Source organism: Patiria miniata, unplaced genomic scaffold (genome assembly GCF_015706575.1).
Source record: "Patiria miniata isolate m_02_andy unplaced genomic scaffold, ASM1570657v1 HiC_scaffold_13, whole genome shotgun sequence".
NCBI classification, from domain to species: Eukaryota; Metazoa; Echinodermata; class Asteroidea; order Valvatida; family Asterinidae; genus Patiria; species Patiria miniata.
Window position 1 is genome coordinate 16,250,377 of NW_024037051.1, and position 22,249 is coordinate 16,272,625.

The 22,249-nt window shown below is 40.2% G+C and overlaps 1 protein-coding gene across 2 annotated transcripts in view; it reads left to right on the forward strand.

The window, feature by feature from the left end:
* The first annotated feature begins 15,951 nt into the window (after positions 1 to 15,951).
* Positions 15,952 to 22,249, forward strand: part of LOC119721400 (calcium/calmodulin-dependent 3',5'-cyclic nucleotide phosphodiesterase 1C-like) — a 29,780-nt gene continuing 23,482 nt past the window's right edge. For both annotated transcript variants that reach the window (XM_038191471.1, XM_038191472.1), the window contains exon 1: positions 15,952 to 16,008. In XM_038191471.1, coding sequence (XP_038047399.1) covers positions 16,002 to 16,008 — 7 coding nt within the window. In that variant the 5' untranslated portion in view covers positions 15,952 to 16,001. The remainder of the gene's footprint in view (positions 16,009 to 22,249) is intronic.

The window sequence follows — 22,249 nt, forward strand, 5'->3', positions numbered from 1 at the left end:
TAACCGATTTTGTGCGTCTTGTTTATCATACATTTATAACACATTTTTCTGGATGTCATCTTTGGTGCTTGGGTAGGTCTAGGTCTACTCTATCTACCATGGGGATAACAGTTATTAAACCTTTTCAGTAAGGTAATTACAGCCCAAGGAAAATCAAAAGTACATCAAAAATGTAACGTGAGTAACCGTGGAATTGCCCAATTGCAATTTCCAAGCCCAAGGCTATTACAAACCTAAAGGCTTGTTATGTCTAAACCTTTTATTTAATGCGGTGTTTTTCACTGCAGTGTACATTGTACATACCGGGGTAAGTAATTGGAAGACAGCTAATACATGTAAAGAGTGTGGGAGTCCGAAAATTGTTTTTCTCAAAAATCAGCAAGTTGTTTTTGCATCCCGAAAATTTAGTATTCAAATACATGTAAACTAACCTGGATATGTATGTAGTGTTCCTGCGTCGTACTTGATGGGCTTTCGCTACTTTACATGAAAATTTAGGATTCATGATTTCAGGACTCATGGAAATTGGAGGGGAAAACAGTGTGTAACTTATGAAATAAATATGGATTTATAAACAAGTTTGTCAAATGTTTATGAATATGCACATTGATGAAAGAAATTTAAAATTGTCAAGAGCAGCATGTCAGTTTCTGATCAAAAAGTGTGACATCCATTAAAATTAGGTGTAAAAAATGTTAAAAGTTGTGCCATTTGTTAATTTTTCCATCGAAGGGAAAATTACATTTGTCATGCACATGTCTGTAAAACCGAAAAGCAGTTAGATGTTATTTCAAATGCATACATTTACAAAATGCACACTGTACGAATTAATGGCCGACTATCATGCAGGTCAATCTGTGCGATCTGGTTTTATTAAAAATAACCAACACTAATAAAGACTCAAAAGTGGGGAAGGACCCCGAAATTGCCGTGGAAATGTTGAACCAGCATTACCCTAGAAGGACCGCGACGAAAGAAGCGTCCAGGGAACATTTGATATGCATTAGATTAGATTTACGTGGGGATCGAAACTCTAAACCCACGCGATGTCTCGGGCCGTAAAAGTTTGCCCTATGTTGGGATAGCATTTCTGTGTACCGGTATTTTCGTCCATTATCATCGCAGGCTGTCCGGCAGGTTTTTTTTTTGTTTTTTGTTTTTGGTCAAAGTGTCAAATCTAATGGTCTCTTCAAAGTATCTCCAGAGAACGTCCCTTCAGACATGGGAGAGACGTCAAGATAACCTTTGCGTTTGCCTAAGTGCATACCTCCTGGCATGTCTTTGTGGATTTGTGAACATACATGTGGGGTGATCTTTGTTTTTGAATTTACACCTTTAAAAAGATGAATGCAGAATTTGGTATTTTTACGCATAAATTTGAACCTACATGTGTACAAATACTTCTGATTGTTAACTCTCCTGTAGTTGGACCATTCAAAACACCTCAAAATCTGGGTGCTGGCAAATTGGAGGAAAAAAATGCTGGACCTTTTAAAATCCTCCAGAATTTGTTGTTACTGCACTACCTCACCTTTCAATTCCTTTCGAAAGATATTGAAATGCAAATTACTGAATTTGCCCACAGACTTGCTTCACCTTTCGAAACCTTTCGAAAAGTCCCAAAGTTCCAGCACTATTTCACCTTTCAAAACCCTTTTAGTCAGGCAAATTTAAAATGTTTTGAAAGGTCTGATAATTCTCTTTGCCAACTGCACTGGCATAGCAGGGTTTTAATGGAGATTGGGTGTTGAATCAGAAGAAGATACATACATTGTAAAATTGAATCATAATGGATTTTTGAAAATTCTGCTTCAAAAAATCCAAATTACCAATTTAAACAATAAGGGAGTTCAGTGTTCCAATGCGCATGTGCACATCAAGATCAGCCGATTTTTATTTCAGGAAAAAAGTTTCATCGTATGCGTGCAAAAGCACAAGGGGATACCAGCAATATAGAGATCATCGTGTTCTTAAGTATAACATTTCAAATGCAAAAAAACTTTTGGACAGCGAAGTGTTTTTGGGTGTCTGGTGTGTCAAAACTTTGGTGCGAACGAACGTTCCATCTCTTGATTGCACCAACAATTGTGCAGTACGTCTCCTATGCAATTTACAATGTACCGGTAGCTGCCACGGTTATCCCGAAAAAAAATAAAAATGGCTGAATCTTGCTGTTCACCAGACTATTTTCGAAAACTGAACTTGAGACACTCATCATTCAAAGTTCATTTCTTACAGTGTTAGCTGATACTGTACATTTCCATTGCGTGAATGTATTCCATGTAAACTGCATTTTTTGACATGGACATTCGCATTCCCATGACAACCCACCACCGAGCCACCTTGTTGAATTTGTCGGATGTTTTATCTTTTTTGTTCCTCATGCTTTGTGATTAAAAGTTCAAGTCGGGGCCACAACATCCCTGAACTTGCCTCGGCCGACACTCGCACATTTTCATCTCAAATGCTACACGGTTGCCTAGGAACTGAGTCGTCGAAACTTGATTGGATATTCGCGAGAAATCTAGAATGTCATGCGGAAATTGAAGAGTACTCTCCCGTCAAGAGGTGACTTGAAAAAAAAAAAAAAAAAAAAACATGCCATATCTGGCGGCAAAACTGCCAGTTGAAGTAACAACCTCCCACTCAAAAAAAAGAAAAGGGTGACACTCGACGTTGGCTTTCTCTGGCTTGGACATTAATCAATATCCATTAGCCGTGGAGCTGGGTTCATGATATAACAGGTCCTGGCACCCGAATTGCGGAAAAAATTTATAACGAGTGATCGGTGAATTAAACATGACACATTTCACAGTTCCGTTGCATCCGCGTGTTTCCTTTCGCGACATACTTGCGAGTCACACCAAATTTTAAGTGGCTGTAGGGAAACTACGCTTTGATTGCGGCGCATACATTGCAGAGGAATGGGTATGGACAAAATATGTTCTTCTTCCAGTGTGAAATTCATGTCATGCCCTTTAAGATTTGGACTACCCTTTGAAGTATCTTGGCGCATCGTCTGTGTGGTCTCGTGGATGTCAAGTACCATTGGCCCCAGCCCAGCAAACAGAGGCATCCTTCATCCTGACTGTCTCTGGGCGGTAATTCTCATTTGGGTCCTCTTGTAACGCTACTCTGACTTTCATGGCATACATATTTTACATATACAGTCATGGAGCTCTATGCACACTGTTGCCCAACTGAGAATAAAGAGGCAGCAGGTGATTTTTTTTTTTTAATTTTTGAAAAGTCGGCACAGGCTTTGGCAGTGTCCTACATTCTATCACCATTTTTAAAATTTTAAGACCCTAACCGCCCTGAATCCTTCAAAATCCTCTTTGCCAAAGTGGAGGAATTTGGAGGATTGAGGTTACATAGCAAAATGGGCGTTACTGAATTCTTTGTCAAGGTCTTGGGCCTGACCTTGTGTTGTTTTTGCTCAGCCATAGGCCTGGATTATGCTTGAAATCCTCCGTACTGCGCGAGGATGTCACTGGCCAAGCCTCAACATATTGACGGTCACTGCAGGATTTTGCAGGATTCGGGAAGTGGTCACCCCTCCACGGACCATATTCAAGAAATAATAGAGAAATTTGTAGGATTGAGGTTATATGCTATTTTTTCCATGAGGCCAATAGGAGGATTTTGCAGGATTGAGGCTACATCCTAGCAAAGGCCTAGGGAGTTAGATTAAAAAAAAAAAATGAAAGCAAAGCAATAACCCTAACCCACTAGTAGTTTCCCAACTCGACCATGCTAAAATCCAACAGAGTCCGCAGGGCACTCATGTGAATTTCCTGCTCAATCCTAAAATTGCTCTAATTTTGCAATGGAGCACAGTCATCATTTTTCAAAATGGCGATGGGCTTCAGGACTACTTTTAGGGGTGATCATCTCTGGATGGACTGTTCTCCCAAAAATCATTGTTAACCCCCAAAAAATTGAACAGAAAATGAAAGATGATGAAATAAGCTTTAATTTGACGTGTGTCTCAATTCTCAAATACCTTGGAGAGTTGTGAGTATTTTCCCCGAATTTTGGAAGTGGGCGTATTTTCACTGGGGTCTATGGCATTTTATTTACTAGTCTGCAACCATAGACAAATCTGAGTCTATCTGTGCTAAACCATTGTATGAATTGAGGACCTTTTTTTTTTTTAATCCTCTCAACATAATACAGCTCTGGGTGTGTTTATAGCTCCATGGTTCAAGCAAGGAGTTCGAGTCTCTAACCCTCTCTTTCTGTCTCATGGGGGGGGGGGGGGGGGTTGAGGGGGGTGTACATGTGCACAGAGTCTATTTTTATCCAAAACAGATCTGGATCAAGACATATATTCTTTATACAGTCGGGCGCCAAAAATAATGAAACTGGATTCCTCAAACCAAAGCCGAGTTCTCAGAATAGCCCGAATTAGTTTGACGTACAAGTATTCTCATTTTAGAAATGGCTGTTGGATTACTGAGAGGAAGAAGTAAGACATGTTGTCTTCAAGAACAAGAACCATTGCAACAAATCAGGTTCCTGAAAATCGGTAATCAAAAGTAGGCCTACCGGTAATCAAGGAAATGCATCTAGTAGAGAGAAAAACATAGACAAGAAAAACATGGTACAAGAAAACAGATAAAAAAACAGGTAGTTAAGTCATGATGTTGTTTTTCATTCATCCATTTTTCATGCTTCCTCTGCACATACACGTACATGTACATGTATGTATTGTTGACAGGAGTGCTACATTTTATTCAATTCCCCTTACATGTACATGTATGCTAGGGATGTCTGGTATATATCAAATATTTGAATATTTGATCATTGACAGTCCTTGATGGTTATTACATAGTGGTACTTAGGCCTACTGCTGAGCACTCCAGCGGCCCATAATGGGCTCCGTGCGCCGACAAAAGAGGGCGCCCTTTTACCTAGCAACGACGTCCCATGGGCGGGACATTTCGCTGGTTGACGCGCACCGTTCCTTGTGTGTGACGCACGTACACCAGGGGATTTGTACTATGCACACGCAGTGGCCGCGCCGCGCAGCAATGAATTGCAGTCAGGCAAGATGGCGTCGGTCGGTCACCCCCAACTGTACTTGCTTTGCCGGTGAGGGGGTACTTGTGGACGGAGCAGATATCACCGCAGCACACAAATTTTAGCTGAAGCTCTTTGCGTACAACTTCTGACCAGCGCAGCAAGCCGGCGTATATGAAACTTGATCAGGGAGTTTTGAAATGTTCGGTCTAATAATTGAACACTAATTTATTCGGAAATGGATGTTTTACAGTAAGTGGATTTTGTACAGTATGTCTTTACTCAAATTTGTACCTGTACAGTAGAACGCCAGTATAACGAACATGATGGGGACAATAAAAAAAAAAGTTCATTAAATAGTCTAACACATTGATAGTGCATTAAAGTTAATATTTCGGGAGCCAAAAGGAATGTTCGTTGTAGCTACCATAAATGTTTGTTATAGCAGTGTTTCATTGTACGGTACTTTACGTCCGCATTCCGTATTGTTTTTTTGTGTCAGGAACCGGCTCAAACCCAAAAGGATGACACTAAAAATTGATGTCGTCTGTAATCTTTCTCCGCTTGGCAGCTGCCGTCTCTCTCTGACAGATGCTTTTAGTGCCAGTAGTAAACACCTTCAATTTGTTTGGATAATTCAGTTTATTAAGTCAGAGATCGGCAAGCAGCCCGACACACACATGTCATCTGCATTCCCATTCCGTCTCGGAATCGATACAAATTTATACAAAACTAACAAAGCAACTAAAAGGAAACATGACCCTCTGTCCGTCAAACGGTACCGATACATACCACGTCTCCAAGAAATGTCTGCTAGGATGAAAGGAAATCAGGTGTCAAGAACTCCAGTTTATTTTGTTGACGTAGTGAGAGCATTTTACTTAATTTTGTCTTTTATCAGTCTGGCAGTGCCACTCTGTCCGTCAGTGTCTTTGTGCACTTTAATAATAGTATGCAGAGTCAACACGACTAACCAACCCATGCTGAAGAGAATTCCCGATCGTTGCGCGTCGTACCTTTCCTTTTGAACGCGGCATCAATCCCAGAATCCTGGAGTGGATTGAAAGCCCCTCGTCGAGTTTCTCCTTAGCGGCGTTTGTGTAATTTCCACTCGAAGGCCCGCAATGTTACATTCCGAAGCTGTTTGAGTTCTGCCTAGTCTGGGCATTAAAGCTTTTACTGTCGCAAGTTCAAGACAGATTTGACGGAAAACACCGAGATTTTTGTTTTTTCTTCTAAAAATGGACTTGCCGGAAAACAGGAATTAGTGGGCTGATCTCGGTGCGCTTGAGTATGAAGAGTATCTCTATCTTGGAACTCAGAGTCAGAGGATCGTCAGAAATAAATCAACATTCTGTCTTTGTTTGTAACGAGCAATTTGTACATCTATGTAAAAACTCAGGATTGTTTTGTTTGTCAGGAATTTGGTAGCTGTATGCATGGCTGTTGGTCTGAGTCATTGTTGTCCTTTCTGCGAATACCTTGGCAAATTTAATTGAAGGTGCAGACTTTAAAAGGAATTGGTGAATGTCTTGATACATGTATGGAAGTTCATCGGAGGAAAAACCCAAAGTGGTTGAGTTTTGTCTGTACATGCGGTACACATTATTTGTATCATAAGTTAAAGGGAATATACAACATTTGCAAACATCGAAAAATAAAATTACCAACTTTTTACGAAATACCTTAATAGGATGTTGGTAAATGACAGTCTAAAGCATCCTGTAAAATTATGGCACCTGGTATACTGTCATTTTCAAGAAAAGTGGTATTTTTGTATCAATTTCCAACGCTGATCGGCCGATCAGCGTTGGAAACAACTGGCTTTTTTTCAAATACTGGCCCCAATTGACCATTGCACTTGTTTGCAATCGATTACAAATCTATGAACGGGTACGAGCCAGCTAGACTGGTTCCCTGACCTTACAATTCCCCAATGTATGTAAACTGCTCTGTTTCTTCTTATATGGAGTCAGGGAACCAGACTACAGGAAAATGATCGTTTTTCTTGGTTTTTATAGCATTTTCGAACCCAAAACCTCCAAAACGTCAGTGTAACTATATTTGCTTTATATTTCCAACCCCCCAATTCCATCCATTTCTGAAAATTACAGCAAAAGCAAATGATGTATATTCCCTTTAAAAGGTTGGCTTGTGTACAGGGTGACCTGTCGAAAATCGCAAAGTTCTGCTAGATGCATTTCAAAAGTCTGCTAGATTTAACAAAAATCTGCTTAAACCAAGAATTGCACAAATTACATGACTGACTGCTGGTGACTAGCCTTTGTTTATAAAAGTATAGCAGGGAAGTGGAAGTGAATTTTGACTGTCTGTGACTGTCTAAATAGCAGGAGGGCTACAAATCTATTTGTTTCAGTGAACTCTGTGCACAAATATTCCTTTATTGGCAAAATCAAGCGGAGCGCTAAGATAATTGAGGCCCCTTGCGCCTTGGCCGCTGTGCGCCCACGTTGTTTTTGTCTCATGCACGGACCCTAAAGTATTGTCGACATCACTTATGAAAATGATCGCATGGGTATACATGAACATGGACATCAACTCCCTACAGCACATGTACCGGTATGTGTGGGCGGGCCGTCACCGCATTATGGGGAAGTTTTTTTATTGGGCAAATTCAGACCGAGTTGTGGGGACTTTTTTGCTGTCCCCACAGCGTCTTCGGTCCCCATAGTACCATGGGACAACTCATGTGTACTGTCCCACAACTACGGAACGAGTGTGGATATGTACTCTAACCTTACATACTCTTTGTGGACCTGTCAACAAAAGAGGTCCACAGGAAGCGTGAACGCTTTGTGGATTTGCACACATCCACACTAGGTTCCCCCTTTCGGGAAAACAGGCTCAGAGGCATTTTTGTGTTAGGTTTATATTTCGCAAAATGAAGAGGAACACTCAAGGAAATCATGATTAAAAAAAATTTGGTTGAACGAGTTTCATAGTGGGAGTAAAATGAGATTTTTTTCTCCAGTTTTTCTTAACTACACGAATACAAAGGAATGTCAACAGTAGGTACATGTATATAAGGTAAGGCTGGGTGTGTGCATGCAATCTTAACACTAAAAGCCATGTACTGCTTGTTCATTGATAAATATTAGAGTAAAGTGTCATGCTAAGTGACACAAGAACTGTGATGCCCTTGCATTGTAGTCTTTTGTCCTTATTCAACCCTGTTTTTCACATCTGCACTATAGGCCTACGGTTCTTTTTAACTCCGTAGTGGCAGTCTAAGCAATTGCAATTAACCCACTGACTTTCTCATTTCTCCCCATTTTTTTTTCCCGACGCACTTTATTCTGATCTGTTGTTTAGAGATACCGTACCCCCGTTGTGACCCCGTCGTTATTTGCGCATCCGTTCACGGCCTTCTGCAGCCGTTTGCAATCTACGACTGGACGCAAATTTACACACCTGGATTCAGTTTCAGTCCCGAATCGTAAAGTCAACAAATCCTGGAGGTTTTTTTTTTTTTTTTGAGCCTCGGTCTGTCTGTTTCCATGATTCTTTATTTGGTTGTCTAACAAGTGAAGAAGTACACAGTGCATCAATTGCCAATGAGGTATACACATGTACAGCATGTACACGTGTAGTGTACATGTTTGGATGGTACTCTGCCAGTGCCATGTAACAATTAAGTCTTAAATGATCCATGTGGTGAATTTTTCTTAGGAACATACATGTATTTTGTGCAAATTTCTACTCCTCCTAAATGTATAAAAACTATTTGACATCCCATTTTAGTTAATTTGATTGAAAAGTGCACTTCTTTAAACATTTTTAAAAAAAAATCCATGTTTTTGCGGACAACTGAGGGCACTGTTGCTGAACTTGCTGTGATGTCATTCAAGGAAGACACTGTTCAGTTTAGGGGTTATCTGTTCAAATTGTGAACCCAAAATTTGCTTATTGAAAATATTGATGAAAAAGGGTTGCTCATAGACATAATTGACTTTACTGTTATTGCACAACAGTGAGTTGCAAAAAAAAAAGAAATCCAAAATTCTAGCAACTTTTTGCGCTGAAATAGCTGTAACATTGAGGTTTCTGCCCGGCATGACATCACAGTTTTCCTCATGAATATGGAAATTTGCATTAGCATAAAATCCAAAAAGGCACCAAGATACCGTTACATTCACCATACTCTTAAAATGCCAAAACTAAAATTGAAAATAAGGTTGAATGGGACACAACTTGTGCATTTCCAATTGCATTGCATTAGAAGGTTATAGACATTTCTTTTACCATAGAGCAAGTTGCAGTGTACGGTAGCTGTAGTTTTTGCCAACTGATGGCAAATAATTATCACAATTTACATGCACACGTAGCATTTGTTTCAAACACTGAATTCTACCCAAAAATAACAAATTAAGATGCCCAAATATCAACCTAAAACTATAGTCCACTGTCCATCATTTGCAGCCATCCGAAAAAGTAACTGGCGTATTATTGTTGAAAAACATACTTGGTTGAAAGATAGTAGGCCTAAGTGGACTAAACTCCCTGTGAAATTAATCTTTCTGGCAAGCTATCATTTTGAAGTAATCAACGAAAGAAGGCCTTTCCAACGGTGCGTCTTAAGATGCACCGTAGGAAAATTTAAATTAGTACCGGTAGTTCGTTTTGTTATTCGGCGAAGCGCGAAAGCATTGGCACGATGCACACATGCGCGCGGTCGCTATGATTCGTCGGATCAGTGCGCAACATCGCGTAGCTGCAATCGGCTCAGTGAGAACGTGTGTCGGACGCTGAGCTGAATTCAGGCCCAATTCAAAACATGATTCAGCAACTTTTGATTTGAAGTTGAGATCCTAGAATGCTGTTTTTCTCGGAATATACAGCTGAAGCTGAGCTGAAACTTCATCAGGTTAGTTGTTCAGTATCCTTCATTAGATTTTGAACACTTTTGTTGCTTCAAACGAACAAAATGCACAAATTACAAATGATGGACTATATCTTTAATCTGTTTTACTTTAAAAAGTCTACATGTACCAGTAACTTACAAACATACTTGTATATAAATGACAACAGTTTGAACAAGATAAATTTATAAACCAGTTCCTGAACTTTAATCCCGGGATCTGTAAACATCTGTGCATTAAACATGTGGACTTACATGTATTAATTTTGTCATGTTCCTGTTTCAGTTTTGTGCAAATTATCGACTGAAATTATTGCCAGATTATTGACATTAAAGATATACATGTAGTCCATCATTTGTAATTTGTGCATTTTGTTCATTTGAAGCAACAAAAGTGTTCAAAATCTAATGAAGGATACTGAACAACTAACCTGATGAAGTTTCAGCTCAGCTTCAGCTTTACATTCCGAGAAAAACAGCATTCTAGGATCTCAATTTCAAATCAAAAGTTGCTGAATCATGTTGTGAATTCAGCGTCCGAGACGCGTTTTCACTGAGCCGATTGCAGCTATACGCGATGTCGCGCACTCATCCGACGAATTATGAGCAACCGCGCGCGCGTGTGCGTCGTGCCAATGCTTGCGCGGGCTTCGCCGAATAACAAAACGAACTACTAATTTAAATTTTCCTACGGTGCGTCTTAAGACGCACCATTGGAAAGGCCTTCTTTCGTTGATTACTTCAAAATGACAGCTTGCCAGAAAGAATAATTTCACAGGGAGTTTAGTCCCCTTACTATCTTTCAACCAAGTATGTTTTTCAACAATAATTATTACGCCAGTTACTTTTCGGATGGCTGCAAATGATGGACTATAGCTTTAATTATTGAAATTCAAACTCAAGAACATGTACTCTGTACTGTACAATTCAAACCACATCAATCAAGATTAACCACACTCATCAGGCATGCAACTTTATCATCTGATCCGCTGATTTCCTCCTTTTTTTACTTCTCATGAATGCCAAATGTTACAAATTGAAAAACACTGTGCAATTTACCAAACTCTTGTCTGGTTTAGAATTTCCTCGTTTTTTTTTTTTTTTTTTTTTAAATCCCAGTTGCAAGCCTTGTGTTTTGGAAATACTTAAAATCTGCAGTATTACCGGTAATAGATTATAAATTGTCCGTTATGAATAGTAATGACATGCGGAGTAAAAGTACGGTCACCGTGCAAGCAAAAACAGGTACTACTTATCGTGTACATAATAAATTAACTAAAGAATTGATTCCAAGTATTGAAGTTGCGTCTACATAAGTATACCAGTGTACTTGTACATGTATGTATTAGCATTGACGCACACTACAGAAAGCAAAACTGTGAAAGAGTCAGTGAAACTTAAAGCAACTTTTTGGAAAAACTTCAGCTGTTCCCAGAAAAAGTATTTCATTCTGTTTTATTCAATGAATAAAATCACTATGATTGTCTACGCTTGAGTAACATTTGTGTTGAATAAAGGCCGACCTACAAAGTACGGTACAAACATAGCTGGGACTATTTGCACACTTAAGGTCGTGCTTTGTGGCATGTAGTCATTATGATAACCCGTGATTGTGTGGTTTATCACTCAGTGTAAAAATTCTGTTTGCATGTATTTTGTACATAAATAAGCAAATAAAAAATCATTGATCATACATTTGTAATTGAAATAGGGGTTGTTTAAAATTAAGGGTCACTGCATACGTGTATCGGTACTTCCTTGGAACCTATGTTTCTGGAACGTTGAATTTGTGGTCTGTGGGTTAATTCTGCAGGTTGTGGGTTCGAGTCCAGCCTAGGGCTACAATGTACATGGTGCATACAGTGTGCCCTTGAGCAAGGCACTTTGTCACTCATTGCTTCTCTCCACCCAGGAGTAAATGGGTACCTGTGAGGGAGGCAGAGATGTTTTTTTTGTGGTCGGTTTTAGTTGTGTTGCCCCAAAATGGCAGCATCCAGCGGTACACTCCCCAGGGAGCTGAGATTGTCTTCGGAATGTTTCATTGGCCCAATGAAACATTCATGCACATGTACACGCACATGTACACGTACATGTAACTTTTTGTGCTTGAGCTTTTGAGGACCCAATAAACTGCTGGAAATAAGGTTAACTCCCTATGAGCCTTTCCTTGTGAAATAGGCTGTCTTCTCTCTGTACCGGTATTCCAAATGTACTACATGTACATGTACCGACCGGTATGCAATGACATGTAAAGAGCCAGGCACCGGACCGATACATGTAATACAAGTACAGCGCAAGTAGCCATCTTGTGATTGAGGACCCAATAAACTGCTGGAAACAAGACTAATTCCCCCCTGAGCCCTCGTGTAATGAAAACATCATAAAACAAGCTCAATGATCACTCTCATTGCTATCATCAACATCAGCGGCTGTTTTCTGTTCGCTAACGACCTCGGTGACAGATGTATTTCCTTCAAGTGCAGGGAGAAGTGGCAATTAAAGATTTCATCAGCTGCGTGTCTGGATGATATCCATAGCCTTGATACTCTCACTGGTAGATCATTGGCCTTATGCGTCAACTATAGAGGGCGGTGTTAGAAAGTGATGGTGGATAACATTCTTTTGGTGTCACAGTAATTAGGAATTTTTTTAAAGTATATACCGGTACATGTACATGTACATGTACACATCTGAAATAGTTGTAGAGCTGTATTTGAATATTTGATCATCTACCCAATTAACATCCGAATAGTATTTTACCAAATAAAATGTATTTGAAAGATGAGAGCCGTCTCGAAAGATGACCAAAAAAGTCTGTGATGTAAATTTAACTGTATCCATGGTATCAGTTGAGTGATTTTATAGCCCAAATTTACATCTTTACAATCAGTTAAATTTCAGCTAATCAGCAATCTAAAAAAACCAGCTGCGGGTACATACACGACATTAATGAAAAGTTTTTACCTCAATGTTAATATTCAAATATTCTGTCAAATACAATGTCAATGTTAACTTCAAATGTTCACATTTTTGATCAAATCCAAGTTCCAATAATCGAATATGAAATTATTAGAAAAATCCAGAGCCCTAAATACTTGTATACCAACCTTGTTATCGAAGAGCACTTTTGATTATTTTTTTTTAAGTTGGAGATTTCAATGGATAAATTTGTGGGCTGCACCACGAAGTGACGTACCGGTATCGTCTATGGAATTTGTGCCACGATACGTCACTTCGTGGTGCGATCGACGAATTAGACTATTTCCAGTATTACCCGAGGTCAACACATCAACATATGTACCCAGAATGCATTGCATTTTCTTTAGAAGATAGTCAGTTTGTCTTTTTGATTTGTCTCTTTTTTGTCTCATCTTGTTTCGTCTTGTCCGGTCTTGTCTTGTAACGTCAACCTTTTTTCAACCCTACACCTTCCTATCTATGTACCACCCTACGGTGTTAGCTTTCATTTTAAGGCAAAGCCAATTATTGCCCTCAAACGATTGCTTAATATTCACTTCGTGAAGCCCCACTTTCCGCCCGGCCGTTGTCTCTGGTTATTACCTGGCATTGATTGCGGTACCTGTGGCGCATTGATTGCCATCCAAGTAGCTGCAGTTGTAATCTCATACCAGCTTTCCCCTCCGGAGCTCCAACATTCGAGTTTTTATTCTAGCAGCGTGCACCGGCGCGGCCGTGATCATGTTCTTTTTGGAATAGGGGTCCCCGATACACTCAAACGTGATTGGAATCATCGATGATGTTCACAGACTGACTGCACATAGACGCTAGATGCAAAACATTCTCAGCCCTTGTTGTATTTAGGCCATATACTGCCTCGTGATGTTCATTTAGAGCCAGCTCGATATTATCGAGTTCACACTTAAGTACATGAATGACCTGACCTGCATATTTATATTAAAATGAGTTGCATGTACCGGATCATAGTAGTAGGCCTACATTTGTACATGTATACTTTTGCAGCGGTATATTGGAGTTTGAGAGTCCACGGTTTACCGTTGCCAAAATATCACGGTTTTCGGTATCAAGTCCTTTTCTGAGTGGAACATTTAATGTCATCAAAGTACAATGAGACAATGTAGTCCAAGCCTAGTATTAGATGTGTGGTGTGATTTATGTACAATAGTGATACATTGTATGTTGTATCTTGTCCTTGTAAGTTTCATGTTCTTGACATGCACTGAAAAAAAAAACTTAGTTGATGCCTAAGGGAAAAAAAAAAAAAATGTGAAGATTATCCACACTTTCTAATTCTATGTTCAAACACATAAATTTGTCCCTCCTGCTGTCAGAGCAGTCACAGACAATCACAACACCAATCCGTTTTGCCCTGCCATGCGTTTTTACACAAGCTACCGTTAGCCTTTAACAGTCAGATCGTATTTCTTGTAAACACTGTGACTAGTCAAATTCCATCAACAGACAAAAGCAAGTAACTGGTACAGTACTTGTAAGTACAATGTCAAGCAAAGATGCATCAAGTTTTATACATAAACATTCATTGCAAGTCAATCATGCTTTATGCTATGAGCAGGGGGCTCTCATAACTGTTAAAAACAGTCACTTGATTTAGTTTGACTGCTGGGATGGCTTTGTTGAATTTGCCAGCCAGAGAGTGAGGATTCACAAAGTCAGTTTCCCGGCGTTATAACCTTAAAATTCTAAAGGATCCGAAACATGGTGACATTTTGAGGATCCTGTGTCTCAAATTCATACTTCGGAAGCTGTGTCTGCAGTCCCAAGCACTTGCTTATAATCCGTAACTTTCTGAACTCCGAAATCATTCCAAATGGAGACATGATGGTATAAAATGTACATTTATCGTAATTACTTAGCCCTTCGGAAGGATTTATCAAGCTTAACAACATCATTAAAGCCAGGATTTGAGTGACCTTCGGTTTCCCTTTGTCATTGGGAAAGTCTGATTGTGATCGCCGACCAACTTTGTGGCAGTTTTGATAAAGCCAGCGTCCCTGAAACTGACTCAATTCTCAACAGAACGAAAGGCGACAGTCGAGAGGCTACGTAAGACACGACGATATCGTTGGGGACAGAATTGATTAATCAATGAGAAGTGCTTGCATTGTAAATGGGAAATGCATTTGGCGTATTTAGTGTCAACCACTTCAAAATGGATCCGACAGTGGAGTATGGATCGGTGACCTTAAGTTATTCAAGCTGCCCGATGGACACTTGAAATAATTTGACAAGTGCTAAAGAAGTTTTAGTTTCACTGGGAAAATATTTAATTTTAATGGCAGTACACTGTGATGAACTTCAGATGTTATTGCTGTGCTGTTTTTGCTTATGAAAATGTGTACATGCCTAATTCTATGAGCTCCGTGCGCTACCAAAAGAGGGCGCCCTTTTACCTAGCAACGACGTCCCATGGGCGGTACATGTACATTTAGCTGGTTGACACGCACCGTTCCTTGTGTGTGACGCGCGTACACCAGGGGATTTGTACATGTACACGCAGTGGCCGCGCACCCCCAACTGTACTTCCTTTGCCGGTGAGGGGGTACTTGTGAACGGAGCGGATACCTCCTACATGTAATTGTTTCCCAGGACTACTCTGCTTAACCCTAACCCCTATAGGAACCATCGTCAATCCTCCAAAATGTTGCACTTATGTTCAAGTGAAGGATACCCAACGCCTTAATCCTTCAAAATCATCAGACACTTCTTCCCTTAAAAAAATGGATTCATCCTCAATCATCCTCCTCTTCTTCAAACACCATTCATCCTCAATCCTCCAAAATTCTAGAATAGTTCGATCCCTTTGGATTAAGTAGGGTAAGAAATAATGTTATGTTGAGGTCCGCTGGATGTGCATGTACTTGTATTGAATTTTTCAACTTTTAAAGTAAAGGTGGAAACTTGGGCATATATTTTCAGCTTGGATTTCAATAATGGAAACTGTCCACTACACTTGAGAGTCATGTGCTTCTCAGATTTCACGGTTTAATTGTGACAATTCAAAAGATTTATTTCTCTTTTTTGTGTTTTGTTTTTGTTTTTACAGAGGAGGGGAGGCATATCGTTTGATCGGACGGACAAAGCGGCTATCTATGTTCGGATGCTCGGTAAGTGTTTAGAATTGTACTTAGTTCAATAAATGCAGCATACTTCATCTTTATGTGAGGATGTCATAGCGTACCGTATGTTAAGGTGCGCGCGCCATACCATGCATAATTGTGACCTGTTCTGTCAAAATCAGACTTTTCTGGGCATCATGTCAAAAATGAGATTTTTGCATATTGTTAAAATATGTTCTTTTTCCTTTTAATAGGTGATTCAATTTTCGAAACCGGTCATTCCTGGGCAGAGTTATGCTATTTTGAAGTTCATTGTGTTGAAAAGTAAAAAACGGAGAAAATGGCCACGAACGTCACAAAACAGTAATTTTTAAAACTGATATACCTTTACAAATCATCAAAAATACTATATTTAGAGTTCAAATTAGGGTTTCAAACTTTTATAATATATTTTAGACATGTTTAGGATTACAAATATGCAAACATTTGAAAATCGAAAAAAATCACCCCCACAGCGTTTTTTTTGGCCCTATCTTAATTTCAACCTCAGCCCAGAAGCGTCTGCTTTTGACAGAACAGGTCACAATTTACGTGGGTCATTCTATAAATTCGGGGTCCACTTTTTTTCCTGTCCTTGTTACGTCTGACATGTGATGTTATACATGTAGTTTTGATGCACACTGCAGTCGTCCTCCAAGAGTGATTATGAATAGCAAATACTATACCTACCCAACAAAAAAGCGCCTTTGAATGGCATTTTGTCAGATACTGTGCGCTGTATAAGTGCTATTTATTATTATTAAACGAGAAAATCATTTGAAATCATTTTTTTTTAATGATACATGTACTTGAATGGCAAATTACAAAGTACATGTCGAGGTAACATTGACAGGAAAATGTCACACTTTGGACCCAAAATGTATCGAATGACTCATATTGATATGTAACATTAGAAGCAAATTTGCATAACGGTATCGGTTTTGTGTACGTTCGAGTCCGTCATGCTCACTTGCACCCATCCCCTTTGCCGATTAATTTCTTATGCCAACCACAGAAATGAATTGGAAAAAGCCTGAATTTAATAATTTGTATGTTTTACTTGGTGAATTGATAGCACATTGACGACATTATGACATCAATTGGCGGTGTCGGTTACTGGAGTCAATTTCACAAATTGGATCCTGAACAAATTGTTGTATTTTCCTTTTTGGTCCGACAGATGTATCAATATTAAAAAAACATGGGGCTAATTAGATCGAAAATTTTTAAATATTGACTATTCTGAATGGCCTCTTAGCTATTAAAAAATTGAAAAACACTTTATGAGGTCGTGTAAAGTTTGGAATGTGGCTCGATGCACCTTGAAAGTTTCAAGTACAAAGCATGTGCCATTGGTTTTCTACATGTACACAGTAATGGATTTTGGAGGATTTGGGAAGATTCCTCTACTAAATAATGAAAAAAAAAACCAAGGGAACAGACAGACATTTCTGAAAGTGGATGCATTAAATAATACATGTATATTTGTTCAAGCTTTTTAATGATTTTGTTTACAAATTCCTGGCCCCCCCCCCCTCATTTTCTGCTTCCTATTGGAATGGGAGGTCCTTTCCCGCATGTATTCATTTTTCATGTCTGTCTGACAATACAATTTCCACTGTTCCCGTTTGTTTGGCTTGTAGTGACGAACACGCTGGCGCTTCAAGCGCAGTTCTCGAAACCCGTCAGAAACTTGTAACCGTTGATATTTGGGTTAGAAAAACACGGCGGGGCGCAGATCAATATGAGTTTGCGCCTGTGCTATATATCTGCCTCCTGCCCACGCGCTGGATGGGAAACACCGTATGGCGTCATCACTGGGAAAGACTGTGAGGTCGCGCCATTGTCAACCAATTACCAAAATCTGCATAGTTTCGCAATAAACATATTGACTTAATCGTTGTTGGACTGGACAAAGGTTCAAGTCTGTTTAGGAGGGTATTGCCGAGTGCGGTTTTGCAATAAGTTAGCTTGTGGCGGTGACAATGGGACAGTCTGAAGTAGACGTGTGTCACGACATGTAAGCGTGCTAGCGAAAACAAAGTATCCAGTGCTTCAAACCCCATTCGAGCAAGTGACGTGTTTACAGGACAAATTCCCGAGAAAGTGTACGGGTATCCGTTGCATCAGAGGCATCTGAATGCAGACTTTTCTTTTTGAGAAGGGACAGCACATATCTGAAGGGCTGCGGCCTCCATCAAGTTGCGATCGTTTACCCCGGAATCGCGTTACAACTCACAAAGGCTTGCACGCACACTGGCAACAATGGCCGCTGCGATTGGATATCACCGCTGACGTAATCAAGAATACTGGACGGATCAGTTGAGCGCAACAACTTGGCATTTTACACAAAAGTGGCGTGGAACCATGCACGTAATTGTACTTCTGTGCCAACAGATTCGCACTTTACAGACTCTCAGTCGACCATCAAGTGTTTGCTAAAGGTTTGCCAATATCGCTGCAGTCTCAGTTCCTTAGATTCTACATGTGAATGGCACAAACCGTGATAACTGTATCGCAAAATGACAAAGATAGGTGATCGCTGACAACACAATGAATCCGGTCGTGCTACACCTGTGGGCAAGGTAAGGGAGCAGCCGTGATCAACAGCGATAAAAAAGTAGGCCACAGGTGCGATCATCCGCGACACGTTTTAAAAAGGCGGGCCCTTTTTTTTCTTTCTATAATGGATGGAAAGTGACTTCTCAATGCATGACTGACGTCGCACTGGTTTCCGGCAACGGCAGGGGTTTAGTGAGAAATCGGTTTGGGATCTATGGTTCAGTGTGTCAGATGGTATCAGATTGGACTTGTTCTGTTCAGGCTGTGATGTCATACTGTGCAGATGCAATTCTGTGGACTCGACCTTTTACAAGGCTTTCATCGGTGAGCAGTGAATGAGATCTCTCTCAGCGGCATACGCACCCCGAGAGTCCGCCCACTCCCGTTCGTAATCAACATTCTCTTTCGGGAAAAGACAACACTAAATGCCAAACCATTTCAGAGTTGTGCCAACTATTCCGCTCCGGACATTATCAACCTGAACTTCGTCACACCGATACTCTGAAACAAAAGATTATAACGACTTGTATTTATCTCCAGAGGAGTATTCTAACGATCGCATCAACTGGGGAACACGCTGATGGTTTTTAGCCAACACAGGCAAAGAATTCTGAGGAGCAGGTGTAATTACTTCTAAGCCGATGCGCTCGTCTACGTGCTGGTCATGACTGTTTGCCGTTTCTGCTACGGTTTCTTGGAAAAATGAGCATGCGGAAATGACAGCACAGCATTGATTTTTCCACATCTTGGAGAAACACGCTTTTCCCCTAATAGGTGGAAGAAATATATCAAGAGTACACGTTTAGACCCATAGAAATTACACACTGTGCAGGGTACGAATGTACGTGTACTTAAATTTACATTGCAGTGTACATGCGTAGTTGCAGGCACTGTGCACAGTCTATGGACATTGTTAGAGCAGTTGTGCAACACAGATTCTATGGGAGTTGCAAAGCGTTGGATTTTCCATAGACACGGGACAATCTCTTGGCAGGTTTTTCTGAATTGTGTGTGTCTGTGCACAATAGGAAAGGTCGACTCTTCGTTGACACCAAAAAAAACCCGCTTGTTGCTGAATGAATTGGATACAGTGAACCCGTAAAACTTTACCATTTTTCCTCTACGCTAATGTTGTGCGTGTGTGTTCCGACGGGACAGCTTGTCGCAGGTATGAAAGTGTTTGGTAAGTCACCTCTTTTGTCTGAAATTTGTGTCTTTTTGAACAGTGATGCAACTTTGCAAAAATCCCTGATGCTTTTTCTTCTTCATGGCTTTTGGCCAGGACAACATGAAAAACTGCTGCAAACATACATTGTGTATACATGTACCGGTAATTACTTTTGACTTTTTACAAGGGAATAAATGTATGCTTGGGAGGTATTAAACACTCTTTTTAAGACCGGTTGGAGTCTTGATGCTGATAATTACATGTACCCGAGCGGTAAAAAAAAACAAACTCTTCAGTCCAAAAGTAAAAAATTACTCAATTTTAATCAATAATACACCCCTCTAGCTGTACAATGGTAAGGCACTCTGGTAAACAACTCCTTATTTATGGAGATTGGCGCGCGCTTCGCGCGTACTGCGTAATGTGGCGCACAACGCAGATGTACCGGTGTAGTGTAAATTTAGGACTATAAAATACTGACTCAAAGTGGTAGTACTGCGCATGCCTACCGGTATGTGAGGATTGTGAACGTTCAACCAATAAAACGGTAAAAGGCACTGGGCTTCACAGTAGTCAAAATTTCATGTGACGCTGGAAAAGTGTTTAAGACCACCCTGCCATGGCTTTATCAACCGGTTAAAACCGGCCACATGACGGGCTCTTGACCAATAGGAATGAGTCAACCGTCTAAGGTATTTATGAATGAAGACAACACCTTAAAATACATTTAGGACGTTACCTATGTAAAGGCATAGGATTCATGGGGAAAACGTTTTCAATAATTGAATGCCGGTGAAATCCTTAATGAAAACAAAGCCAAGTACGTATTTATTAATAAACTCAGGGTCAGTGTTTCTAGGATAATTCATGTGTTACCGGTACATGAACTTTGCACTGCCAGTTATCATTGGTTAACTTGAACTTTTGATTTGCGAATTTATGCATGTGTACACCAAACAGCCTCAGAAATTTTGCTACTGATAAGTGACCGGTTTAGTTCTTCCGCGGTGACACCAGGCTCGCATGAGTTGCACACTTGTAGTACACATGCACTCCGGACTCCTTAGACCGATTGGGTAACCAAGATGCGCGTTTGCCTCGTCTCTAAGAACACATGCGGCATGCGTGAGAGCATCGTGCCACCTCAGAAATGGCATCTAAGTTTGTTTGGTGAATTCCAGTATGCTAGAATCAACCAGGATATCAATCAATTGTGAACCGCCTTTGTGCGTTTGTGGATATGTGCACAATGTTACAGCAGTGTATTTTGAGAATTACAGAGAATCTGTGATGCATGTACGTATTAGTTGAACCTTTCTATTTTAATTTATTATCACTTTCAATCTTCTGTCCTATATAACTTTGAAGTAACAATGTTTTTATTGAAAAAACAACTATGCATTTTCATAGACAATATTTTTGATTCAGCAGTACATGCATGTACCGGTACATGTAATGTTCTCCAGTAGTTGTCTTAACATGTAAAATAACGGGGGGAAAATGGAAAGGCCAATTAAAATATGCACATACCGTATACCAGTATGGCAGTTTACAAAATGTATACCGGTAGCATCCTGTATTCAATTGAAAAAAATATTGGACATCTACGATAATTTTGTGAAACATTCTACTACTTGTATGTAATTGTAATGTTGTCCCAAGCCCTATCCCCTACCCCTATCCCTACCCCCTACCGCTATCCCTACCCCCTTACCCCACCCTTACCCCACCCTTACCCCTCCTGAGTGACCCCCTACCCCTACCCCTACCCCAAACAGAAATCCCCACCCCCTACCACTCTCGTCAGATCAAAACAGGACCATGCTTAGAAGTCCCGCTCAACCCACCAATAAAAAATAAAAAAAAAAACCTTCCAGGAATTCTTGGAGAATATTTGCCGGTGTCTCACGTTCTCGTGCCCAAGGTTCTCAAGTTCGTTTGGATAGACAATTTATTTTTTTTTTCTTGCCGGGTATAAAGCCTTTGGCACGCCGACCGCGTCGTGTTCAATATCGTGTAATTGCTCGGGAGCTGCTGTCAGTGATTGGTTTAACGAAGCTTGTAACGCGCCGGCCAATTGGACATTGCTAGACTTTCTTTTCATTTGTGTAGGCACATGTGGTCCGCATTCACGCGACCGGTGCGCGATGGTGGTGGCTCGGATGCCATGGCAAGAATGCGACACATTACACGTTCATGTGTGTAACATTTGGAAACAAGAAATATTTCGAATGTTTGCTGGGGATGTTATCGTCAAAACACTGTCTAGCTCTCCGTCTGTAATACTGATAAATAAGTGAAAACAAAAGAGGAAAAAGGAACAGTGTTGCTTTTAAATACACAAATCAGTAAAGGTGTGTAAACAATACATGTGGTCTGTTAGGTGATAAAATAATGAGGAACTTATAAACTTCTAACTTTCAACATGGAAAGAATGAATGAAAATACACCAATGTTTTTAAAATTTTTATTTAAAGTCTCAACAAGAGACCCTAAATGTGAGGCGCACTGGCAAAATGC